Genomic DNA, 12730 nt, shown 5'->3' with positions numbered 1-12730 from the left:
TTTTGATGATGGTTACGGGAGGAATGTGTCACAACACACAATGCATCGCACCCTGCTGCATATGGGGCTGTGTAGCCGCAGACCGGTCAGAGTGCCCATGATGACTCCTGCCAACAAAACCCTTCATCAGCCAACTAACAAGGACAATTGCATCTATGTGAACTTCTGCATTTAATCCAGGATGGACTTCAAAGACATTAGTAATTAATCTTACAGTTCCTACAAACACTGACCCTTTACACTTAGTTTAGTCACTTTAAACCATGACTTGCACTATACATAAGTAATATTGGCATTATATTCATGATGTTAGCCAGAGGGGAACTGGCCACCACAGTGAGCCTGGTTTCTCCCAAGGTTATTTTTCTCCATTAACCAACATCTTATGGAGTTTTGTGTTCCTTGCCACAGTCGCCTTTGGCTTGCTCACTGGGGTTACAAATACAATTATTATTTAATTACTTATTTTTAAACACAATTCACAATTGTATTTTATCAAACTACACAATGATGACTCTTAAGACATTATAGATATTACAGTTTCTTCTTCTGTTAATGCATGATCTTCTGTAAAGCTGCTTTGAAACGATGTGTGTTGTGAAAGGCGCTATACAAATAAAAACTAGACTTGTCCACCATTGACAGTGCTTACAATGGGCACATGAGCATAGGAACTGGACTTTGGGGCAGTGGAAGAAGGTTGAAGGGTCCAATGAGTTCAGTTTTCTTTTACATCACATGGATGGCCGTGTACGTGTGTGCCGTTTACCTGGAGAAATGATGGCACCAGGATGCACTGTGGGAAGACCACAAGATGGTGGAGGGAGTGTGATACTCTGGGCAGTGTTCTGCTGGGAAATCCTGGGTCCAGCCATTTGTGTGGATGTCAATTTGACATGTGCCTCCAACCTAAACATTGTTGCAGACCAGGTACACCCCTTAACGGCAATGATATTACCTGATGGCAGTGGCCTCTTTCAGCAGGATAATGTACCCTGCCAAAATGCACACATTGTTCGGGAATAGTTTGAGAAACATTATGAGGAGTTCAAGGTGTTGCCCTTTCTTCCAAATTCCCCAGATCTCAATCCGATTGAGCATCTTTGGGATGTGCTGGACCAACAAGTCCGATCCACCTTGCAACTTACAGGACTTGAAGGATCTGCTGCTAATGTCTTGGTGCCAGATACCACAGGACACCTTCAGGGGTCTTGTAAAGTCCATGCCTTGGCAGGTCGGCGCTGTTTTTGGGGCACGCAGGGGACCAACAGCATATTAGGCGGGTGGTCGTAATGTTTTGGCTCATTCGTGTATGTATTTATTAACAAGAATATATTATTAAAAACTATATGATATGTTATAAATAAAATCAGGAACTCATTACGGGGGCATATTTTAGCTAATATCTGACTCAGGTGTAGAACATTGTCTGACATTGTTGCTCACATCTAACAAATGTTGTTGCATTTAGGCTACTTAAAGTCAAGCCAGAGGAGAGGCTAACCATAGAGGGAGTATTAGGCCATCCCTGGCTCAACTGCACTGAGGCACTGGACAATGTGCTTCCCTCTGCTCAAATGATGATGGACAAGGTGAGCTCCAAGGAAAGATAACATTTCAGAAAATGTACAATACATTCTCTCCACTTCATTGGTCATTGCTTAGTGACTTAGTAATTGTCAGACCTTTTTAATCTGGTTCTGAATATAACTGCAAGTATGAATATTTAACCTGAATATGCAGAATGATTGACAGGCAGACAGTGTTTTCCTGACTATTTCATTTTTACCGATTATAGTGTCTAGTGCTCTAGGCACAATTTCTCAGTTTTTCTGTTTAATTATCATAGAAATTCACCATGTATGTACACTGTTGCTGATAGCTGCCATACAAGGTTTTATCAGGGCTTTGAGGTAACTTGGGAGCAATTGTATTTACGAAATTAAAATTTTATGACTGAACTGAAAGATTCCCTAATTCTTTCATATACCAAAAAATAATGTGTCAGATATTTCTTATAAGTACTGACAAATCTGACATTCGCTTTAAAGGGATGGTTCAACCAAAAATGAAAATTCTCTCATAATTTACTCACCCTTATGCCATCCCAGATATACAGTATATGACTACCTTTCTTCAGCAGAACACATTTGAAGAAAAATAGAAAAATATCTCGGCTCAGTAGGTCTTTCTAATGGAAGTGGATTCTAACACAATTTCTGATGCTCCAAAAAGCACAGACAATCAGCATTAAATTCATCCATATGATTCCAGTGGTTAAATGAATGTCTTATATAGTGATACATTCATTTTTGGTGCAAAAAATATCAATATTTAAGTACTTTTTAACTATAAATCATTGCGTCCGTTAAGCAACAGTATGCGCGTTCACGAGAGGGCTGAGGTCACGTGGTCTTTCCAGCGATGGCATGACAACGTTCCACTCGTTGCAGCAGACACTCTCTACCTATGTTGGCATTGCCTGGCATTGCCTACATGTGCACCAACACATCTCCTGTGCTCTCTTTCTCTCTGAGACTTGTTGCTCCAGCCTCCTCCATCTCCCTATGCTCCTGGTCAGAGTACTCTGGTTCAAATAAATATGGCTGCGCAAAAACTTGTATCTCCTTCTCCTCTTAAATCAAAATCTTCTGACACCTTTGTTAAAATATGCTTCAATTTGTTTACGGCGTTCGGTCTGTACAGCGTTTCTCCTACTCTGCGCTGCTCTTCTGGGTGTGTCGCGCATGCGTCACTTCTCGTGTGAACATGCCAACGCCAATAAATCACACGAGAGACCGCGTGACCTCAGCCCTCTCCTGAGCGTGCATACTGCTGCTTAACAGAAACAGATATTTATAGTTAAAAAATACATAAATATTGATCTTTTTCACGCCAGAAGTGATCCTATCGCTTTATAAGACCACTGGAGTCATATAAATTACGTTAATACTGATTGTCTGTGCTTTTTGGAGCATCAGAAATTGTGTTACCATCCACTTCCATTATAAGGACCTGCTGAGATATTTTTCTATTTTTCTTCAAATGTGTTCTGCTGAAGAAAGAAGTCATATACATGGGATGGCATGAAAGTCAGTAAATAATGAGAGAAGTTTCATTTTTGGGTGAACTATCCCTTTAATGAATTGAGACTAAAATATGTTGGTGGTTTTTAGAGTGGAAGGAGGGGTGTAATCTTAATTTTGATAAAATTAAGAGAAAATTAAATGAAATGGTTAAGGACATACTCGTTATAATCTCTAATTAATTTAAGAGAAGCAATTTTATGAACAAATGGCAGGCTAATTTGTAGAATACAGTATGATTTAGTGAACTGAATCTTTAAAATATGTAATGCATAGTATTTCAATAAAGTTATTATTTCATCTCATTGAAGACTTCTTGACCTTGAATGGTCAGCTGATCAACATCGTAGTAAAATGATATAACCTCAAATAATTTGAACATAGGTACAGCTTTCTCTTTAAACACATTATTCCTCACAATGAAAAGAATTAGTACTATTATAAAGGCAAAAACTATTGACTAACACCGTGTCCTATCCAGACGCAATGTTGCGATTAAGGTATCTTTTCCATGTTAATCAGAGTTTTTGTCCTAAACAACCGCGACAGCGACAAGAATCGAGCTACAGGACATTCTATCAATTGCTTGGTTTCTATTTCTGCGGTGTTGAAACAGGTTGCCCTGTCTACTGTGAGCTTTCTTTGGTCCAAAATCCTTCTCATAACAGTACATTAAAGCCGCTGTTTCACTAGGTGGTTCAGAACATCTTGGTTTTGGCCAAGGGTGTCACACTTTGGACTGTTTTGCTGAAATCTCACTCTCTTCAGTCAGAGGTCTGTTACACACTCCGATTCAGAATGGAGGAGAGGTGCCAGACATACCAAGGCTTCTTGGATTTTTTCTCAGATTCCCTGTCACATGGAGCTTGCCTAAATAGTGAAAAGAGTAACGTGGGACTTAACAATAGCTATGTTTTTGTTTTAATAGGTATTTGTGGGGTTTTATTCATTCATTTACAAGCCCTGTAGTGTGTATGAAAATAATTACTTGAGAGCCACGTCTGTTTATTACTATTATTTTATCATTCAGGCAGTTGTGGCTGGGATTCAACAGGCCCATGCTGAGCAACTGGCAAATATGAGGATACAGGATCTCAACCTCAGTCTAAAGCCACTCAACTCTGTGAACAACCCCATTTTGAGAAAGAGAAAGCTACTTGGGTGAGTCTTTCCCGTTTGCTGTCCTGTTTACCTGCAGTCAATTGAAAGTTTCTTTGTCTTACCAGGGCTCGACATTAAGCACTGTCATGTGCTTGTCCTCCCGACAAGTAAATTGGTCATTCACTTGTCCGAGTAAAAAATGTACTTGTCCAGAAAGAAAAAATGACAAAAGAAAACCTCCATCACCATAATTTACAGTTAGTAGGGATCAAATTAAGATCACAGTGCTTAAAGAAATTTTTTTTTTTGTAGCTAATATAAGCCCACTTTGCCTCAAACTCGACAACATGTAACCAGGCAATGTTGCTAGCTAGCTGCCACAGTTTCAGTATGATTAATGACGTTCGCTACAGTGAATGTCTTATTCCTAAGACATAGTCAATCAGCTAGTCTATAGAACTAAAATTAACAGGAAAGTAACTTGTCAGCCAAGTAAGGGCCACTGCCGCTGCCTGAGGTAATGTCAAATCAAATTCTTATTGATTAAGCAAGGTATTAATGTTTCTATGCGACTGCTAGTTTTAACCTGCAAGTTCCAAAGACACCTCTGGCTTCCACTAAATGTGGCAGCCTATGCACTCTAGATAATTTTTATCAGCAGAATAAGAAAATTAACTTTGTAAAAAGTGACAGTCCTAGGCTATATCACTAATATAGATGGCTATTTTTCATTGTTGACATTTTATTCAGACTGTTTGTCCGATCAGTCAAGTAAAATTCTCTTTTCACTTGCCCCTTCAAAAATCCACTTTTCGCTGAACAGTGTTAATGTCGAGCCCTGCTTACTTTTTGAAATTGTGGTTTTCCTTCCCATCTGGGTAAAATTAACAGAAGGGTTGGACATTTTGGTAATTTTGTCTACTCTAGTACTTTGTACATAAACTGTATGTCAGGCATGTACATAGTATATGCCAGACATACAATATGTCAGATGTCAGAGATATACTATATGGCAGACATACAGTACTGTGCAAAAGTCTTAGGCACATAAGATGTTTCACAAAAACATTTGTCTAAAGATGGTTTTTATATCTGCTACATTAGTGTGTCAATAGGAAATATATATTTTATACTCCCAAACATTTCTTTTGTGAATAGAATAGAATAGAAGAACAGGGAGTCCTGCAACAGATGGCATGACCCTCACAGAGCCCCCCACTGAACATTGGGTCAGTCTGGGATTACACAAAAAGACAGAAGTAATTGAGACACAGATGGCATGACCCTCACAGAGCCCCCCACTGAACATCGGGTCAGTCTGGGATTACACAAAAAGACAGAAGTAATTGAGACAGCCTAAATAAATAAAAGAATTGTGGCGAATTCTCCAAGAAGCTTGGAACATCCTATCTGCCATCAACCAAGGTGTACACTGTGTCCAGGTGTAAGTAGGAGAAGTGGTGCTGTTTTGAAGGCAAAAATGTTCACACCAAATATTGATTTAGCTCTTTTTCTGTTTACTGGACTTTGTATGACGCTAATTGATTAATGAAAACTGTTTATGTCATTATTTTTTTTAAGAAATCCTCAATTTTTCACAAGTGCCTAAAACTTTTGCACAGTACTATACATCTTTGGTTGCTGCATTGCATCTCACTGTTCCAGTGTCTCACTTATTCATTATTATACTGTATGCTGTTCAAAATATATTGCATCATATTTTATCATTATGTGAAGATTCGCTGGCCAACTCGAAAGAATGCTCAGAAAGCACTGTTTTTGTTGTGGCTGGCTTAACTGTGTATTTTCTGGTCTATTTGTTGGCTTGACCGGATACGCCATAACCATCACGCTTTTAAAAGGCTGTGTTAAGTTGAAAATAGTTTTGAAGACCCTGTGTTCTGTTACATTCAGCTGCACTCCATCTAGCAGTTTAAAGGGAAGAGCTCCCCTGTGGTGTGTGTGCGCTTCTCCAGAGTGTCTGTTGAGTCTTTTGATTATTGTAAAACTGTACAACAAACACTAGCATTGCCGCATCGTTTATCAGTTTGGTTTGTTGACAGTCATGGTACCTCTGAAAATCACAATGTAATCAATCTCAAAATTAAAAATAAGGCCCCTTTTTGACACATTTGTGTATACTATAGTTGTCACTGAATTTCGATTTTTTTAGTGAAAAGTCACGCCACACAAGATCATTATCGATCACCGTTTTTATGATCGATCATTGCTGTCAATTCTGAGTACTCAAGTAGTCATGTCCATCCCTAATTAGCAGGATGGAGTAATAGAAAGGTGCTTAAATTTCTGCCCCATGCAGCACCAAACCCAGTGATGAACTTTTCTTCAATGATCCAGAGAATGAGGCAGAGGACACCAACGTGGGTCTGGAAAAACTAAGGGATGTAATAGCACAGTGCATCTTGCCACAAGCTGGTACGTTTGCACATACTGCATACACACTCACTTCTGCTGCTATCCATCTTATACACAATGGCTCATGTTTCGAAAGCTAGAGAGAAACCTTGCTAGACTTTTTAGGCATGATGTGCATTCTCTCAATGTGAAGTAGGGCTGGGTAAATCTATAGATTTTTCTGATTAATAGTGATCTTCAAACCAAGTCATTTTTTTTGTATTGCGCTTTTCCGAATACTCATAATTTTAAAGCTGCAGAAAATCGTGCTGTAATGTCTGTATTGTCTGAATGTTGTAAAGTCCCCAGTGAACAGGTTCATCGAATACTTTGTCTTTAAGCCCTCAATGAGCAACCCAAAGTCAACTGTGGCAAGGAACAAAAACTCTGTAAGATGTTTAGTTGAGTGATGTTGCGTGATGAAAAGTTGAGTGGAGAAAAAAAAAAAACCTTGGGAGAAACCAGGCTCAGCTGGGGGAGCCAGTTCCCTTCTGACTATACAGCATGATCGTAATGCCAATATTAGTCAGCTATGTGTAATACAAGTCGCAAGATGACGAGATATCAAGTAGATTAAATTATGCAATTTTTCTGTGGTTGCGTGAAAACATTTTCTAAGCATCCTGGAGATGTTGCTGAATCGGAGATAGATACTTGCTGCCGCCTAGTACAGATGCTGTCTGAAGCGCACACTAAAATTGAATTGTGTCCTAGCAGATAACTTTTTTCTGGGCAGCACCCTGTACTATACTTACCTCCCTGTCACCCCCTCCCACTTCTGCTGCTTTCTGTCTTCTGAGAAGAAAAGTCCCTTCACCTCTCATTGAAAGTCCCCTCACAGGAAATTGGTCTCAAAATGCTCCTACAGATTATGTGGTGGAAAAATAGCACAGGAAGGTTGGTATATATTGCACATTTTCCATACTACTGATTAAATTTTCTTAAATAATCACATTATTCTGAAATGCTAAAAGATTGGCATTATAGCATAAGTGACATGAAATAACAAACAATTATTTATCTCTTTCTGTATTCATCCTAAAAAAAAATGTGTAGGAGCCAAATTATGCTGTCATTTGTTTTCAATTATTTAAAGTTTGTTTTGTGAGTGTGCCCCCTCTGCAGGTCAAGCTATTTAATAAGAGCATATTTCATGCTATGGTGTGGCCGAGAATGGGGCACACAGTCTTTTGACCACATGCTTATGCATGCTTACACAAATAACCCCCCTGTTGTTTATTTTATTTTATTTTATTATGATGATATAATTTTTAGTTAAAATGTTTCATCTTTTGTAAAAAAAATTCAAAAATTTGCTGGACTACTACAACAAACCCTACCTCATATATATTACATTTATTTATTTTTTCCATCATGAGTCAAAAACGCAATATTCTCCAATGTGGCAAATTAAAAGGTTGTAAAACACTACAAAAGCCTTGCCTTGGATTGCTTTGGATTGTATTGGATAACCTTTGTAGTTTTAGATCTCAAGGCTCATTGTAACATTGGAATATAGTTTCAAGCATGTGGACATAGGCCCACACAAAAAAAGAATTGGACTATTATTTGGAGCACATAGACATCGGTCTATACAAAGGACTGTCAAAACTATGAAGACTGAATTCAAAAGTAGTCACACTGCTTCTCAAGGGATGTTGTCTGACAGTGATGTAAAGGAAATGACTCCAAACGGTATGAAACAAAGATGAGCACCATAAATGGGTTTCTCCATACTGTTTCTCAGTGGTTGTCTGAAGCTGCTCAGCCAGACAGCAGTGGCCTTCAAATCAGGGCTGGACTGGGAAAAAATGTCAGGTCATGAGTCTCACCACTTATCCAGGCCACCCCATAACCCACCCTGAAAAAAATGTTAACCTAGAAAATGTGTTTCATATGGTATTAATTAAATTAATTGGTTTTATGGTAAAAAAAAAAAAAAAGAAAATAATATATATATATATATATATATATATATATAAATGAATTAACATCACTGAATCAACCAACATTAGGTTACAGTGGCAAGAAAAAGTATGTGAACCTTTGGAATTAGCTGGTTTTCTGCATTAATTGATCATAAAATGTGATATCATCTTTATCAGAGTCACAAGTATAGACAAAGCACAATGTTCTTAAGCTAACAACACACAAACAATTCAGACAATTCAAGTCTTCATTGAGCACATCCCACTGAACATTCACAGTGCTGTGGAAAAAGTAAGTGAACCCTTGGATTTAATAACTGATCTATCCTTCTTTGGCAGCAGTAACCTCAACCAAGCATTTCCGGTAGCTGTAGATTAGACCTGCACAACGTTCAGAAGGAATTTTGGACTATTCTTCCTTACAGAACTGCTTCAACTGAGCCATATTCTTAGGATGTCTGGTGTAAACTGCTCTCTTGAGGTCATTCCACATCATCTCTATAGGGTTAAGGTCTGGGTTTTGACTGGGCCACTACAAAAGGTGGATTTTCTTTTTTTGAAGCAATTCTGTAGTGGATTTACTTCTGTGTTTAGGGTCATTGTCCTGCTGTATTACCCACCATCTACTGAGCTTTAGCTGGCACACAGCCACTCTGACAATATCCTGTAGGATATCTTGATACATTTGGGAGTTTATTTTCCCTCGAAGGAAGCAGGCCCTGAAGCAGCAAAGCAGCCCCAAATCATGATGGTCCCTCACCGTACTTCAATAATAATAATTTATAATTATATTTATTTATCACACATTATACGTTTGCACATATACAGTGAAATTCTTTTTTTTCACATATCCCAGCTAAGCTGGGGTCAGAGTGCAGGGTCAGCCATGATACAGCGCCCCTGGAGCAGTTAGGGTCAAGGGCCTTGCTCAAGGGCCCAACAGTGGCATCTTGGCGGTGCTGGGGCTTGAATCCCCGACCTTCTGATCAGTAACCCAGAGCCTTAACCGCTGAGCCACCACTGCCCCACTGTTGGGATGATGTTTTCATGTTGGTATGCGGTGCCTTTTTTACAAAAGACATAGTGCTGCGTGTTCTTCCCAAACAATTCAACATTTTCATCAGTCCACAAAACTGTTTCCCTTCACATACTTTTCTTGCCACTGTACATCAACAATTGTAAGGGTTCCATCAAGTAGAAAATGCTCCTTAAGGTAATAATTGCACTAAGGTTACCATGCACATTTACAGTACACAAAACATTTTTATTTACCCTTTCATATGTTAAGATTTTGGTTTTGGTTTTCCTTCACATGTAGAGGATTTTGGGGAATGTTCGGGTACTTAAGAGAGTTGGGATTGAGCATCATCTTCTCTCTCGCTCTCTGAGTGTTATGTTATTATTTCACCCATTAAAGTTGATCATTTTGTTCCTGAGTCCAGCAGGATTTTCAGGTGTGAGTTTCATTAACATAATCACTGGCCAGGTGGAGGGAGACTATGCCCACATGCTAATGCTGCCAGCGGGAGGTCGTTAATCACTTGACTGTCCCTGCTGAGTTAACGGTTCCAGCAACGGGGGGAAAAAGGATCCAACATGACAGAAAAAAATTAGCTGCTGCTTTTACTAAAGAACTAACAAGATGTCAAGCTGATCTAAATGTTTACATTGCAGTCAGCTGCATATCACCACAAACATAAACGCTGATTGTAATCCTTAGTGATTCTGTCACCAAGTGTTTTTCCACTCTAAAAAGACTATCGAAAGCAGATGCACAACAGTCTGTTTTTATTAAACTTAATTTCTTTAATCACTGAAAGCTGCATATAGACATACGCATTCTACGGCAAACCTCGAGGGGATAAATACGCAATCATACACTTTTACAAGGTAAAGTTACTCCGTGAATCGCTTCCTAAACCACTCTATTACAATTGTTTATGCTCACGAGGTACTCCTGTTTAATAAGTTTTAAGCAAGATTTGATGTGTATAATTTTAATATGGACTATGCTTTTTCAAAGCGTTCTCTTTAGGATCTTAGTCATTTGTCTACTCATTTAAATGTTGACAGTGTCAACATGTAAAATGTTGTGTTTATGCAGTGTAAATTTAAGAAAAGCCCCAGCCCAGTTGGTATTGGTAGCCTGGTGCTCACTCGTTGTACAAAGCAATTAGGCCCAATTTTTACTTTTATTTTCTATTAATCTATTGATCGGCAGTATGTTCCAATGACAATGGAAACAGTCTGTCATTTTTCCTGTGGCCCCTGTCACCCCAAGTGTTTGACGGATTATAGACCTGCGGCCTTGACCTCCTTAGTTATGAAGGTATTTGAGTAATTAATAAAGAACAAACTACTATCTAAGACCAACAGACTATTTGATCCTATGCAATTTACTTATAGAACTGGCTTAGGAGTTCATGATGCAACTTAAACCCTGCTTGATTTCTTCTTTAAAAATCTAGAGGGAAGTGGAAATCCTGCCAGTTTGTTATTTGTGGATTTTTTGTCAGCCTTTAATTCTATCCATCCAAATCTGCTGGTGCATAAACGTATAGAACGTTTTGGTGTGGATTCCAACATGGCTTGGGAACTTGAATTCCTCACCAACAAATTTCAGAGAGTGAGTTACACTGCCTGGCCAAAAAAAAAATGTTGCATACTCTAATATTTAGTTGGACCACCTTTAGCTTTGATTACGGTGCGCATTCAACATGGCATAGTTTTGACAACCTTATGCAACGTCACAGCATTTATTTCCATCCAGAGTTGCATTAATTTTTGGCCGAGATCTTGTATTGATGACGGGAGAGTCGAACCACTCTGTAAAGTCCTCTCCAGCACATCCCAAAGACTTTCAATGGGGTTAAGGTCAGGACTCTGTGGTGGCCAATTCATGAAAATTATTCTTCAAGCTCCCTGAACCACTCTTTCACAATTTGAGCCCAATGAATCTTGGCATTGTCATCCTGGAATATGCCCTTGCAGTCAGGGATGAAAAATCCATTGATGAGAGAACCTGGACATTCAGTACATTCAGGTAGTCAGCTGACTTCATTGTATTGCTGCATAACATTGCTGAGCCTAGACCTGACCAATTGAAGCAAACCCAGATCATAACACTGCCTCCAGAGGCTTGTACAGTTGGCACTGCATGACTAATGCATCGCTTCATGCACTTCCCTTTTTACCCTGACACGCCCATCACTTTGGAATAGGGTAAATCTGGACTCATCAGACCACATGACCTTTTTCCATTGCTCCACAGTCGAATCGTTATGCTCCCTAGCAAATTGAAGTAGCTTTTTCCGATTAGCCTCACTAACAATTGGCTTTCTTGTGGCCACACAGCTGTTTAGTCCCAATCCTGTAAGTTCTATAGGATAGGACAAGTCTTCCTACATTGTTATTTAAGAAATGAGATGCTACACACTGCATCAGTTAGGGTTAAAAGAATTGTTGCCAGCTGAATCATGTTAATCACTGCAATAATGATCCAGTCATAGGCTCTTAAGTATCTGCTTATTTAAATCCAAACAACTTTTTTTTTGGCCAGGCAGTGAATGATTGCGACATCTACTGGTTCCCCAAGGTTGTGTTCTCTCTCCTTTTTTTTTTTTTTACATCCTTAATACTGGCGAGTGCCTTAGTCAGTTTGAGAATCGGCACATTTTGAAATTTGCCGATGACACAGTAGTAGAAAAGAATCATGTTGTAGACTACATTTTAAAATGGTGTCTGGATGCTTTTTTAGAGTTAAATGTTTGTAAAACTAAAGACATGTGTATTGACTTCAGGTGGAAACCTACAGCCATTGCTGACACTTTAATCGATGGTTAAGCCATTTAGTTAGTTGAAAGTTATAAGTACTTGGGTACCATAATTGATGATTCATAACTGATGACCTTTGAGAGAAATATAGATAACTTGTGTAAGGTAAGTCACCACGTCTTTTTTGTTTGAGAAAACTAGCTAAGTTTCATGTTGATAGGACAATGATGACTCTTTTCTATAGAGCTTATATTGAATCTCATTTTAAATTTGTTATTGATTTGTTTGTTTGCCTCACTAATTAAAAAAAAAAAACCTGCAGTCAACACCTGTAGCAAAATTATTGGAGTAAAACTGACAGGTTTTCCCAAAATATTTAACACCGAGGTTTTAAGATAAGCTAACTCCATTGTGTCCAACAGTTCC

General features: G+C 38.7%; 1 protein-coding gene across 2 annotated transcripts in view; it reads left to right on the top strand.

Moving 5' to 3' along the window:
* Positions 1 to 12730, top strand: part of LOC127426178 (MAP kinase-activated protein kinase 5-like) — a 155240-nt gene that overhangs the window by 89903 nt on the left and 52607 nt on the right. The window contains exons 10-13 of one of the 2 annotated variants that reach the window (XR_007894750.1): positions 1472 to 1592; positions 4117 to 4247; positions 6508 to 6623; positions 7406 to 7499. Coding sequence is in view for 1 of the 2 variants with exons in the window: in XM_051672802.1 (XP_051528762.1) it covers positions 1472 to 1592; positions 4117 to 4247; positions 6508 to 6623 (368 nt within the window). In the remaining variant the exon portion in view is untranslated. The remainder of the gene's footprint in view (positions 1 to 1471; positions 1593 to 4116; positions 4248 to 6507; positions 6624 to 7405; positions 7500 to 12730) is intronic. The other variant, XM_051672802.1, reaches the window with a different exon arrangement.

This window comes from Myxocyprinus asiaticus, chromosome 3 (assembly GCF_019703515.2).
Source record: "Myxocyprinus asiaticus isolate MX2 ecotype Aquarium Trade chromosome 3, UBuf_Myxa_2, whole genome shotgun sequence".
In the NCBI taxonomy this organism is placed as follows: domain Eukaryota; kingdom Metazoa; phylum Chordata; class Actinopteri; order Cypriniformes; family Catostomidae; genus Myxocyprinus; species Myxocyprinus asiaticus.
Note: the sequence above shows the minus strand (reverse complement) of the source record. Positions and strands in the feature narration are given on the sequence as shown.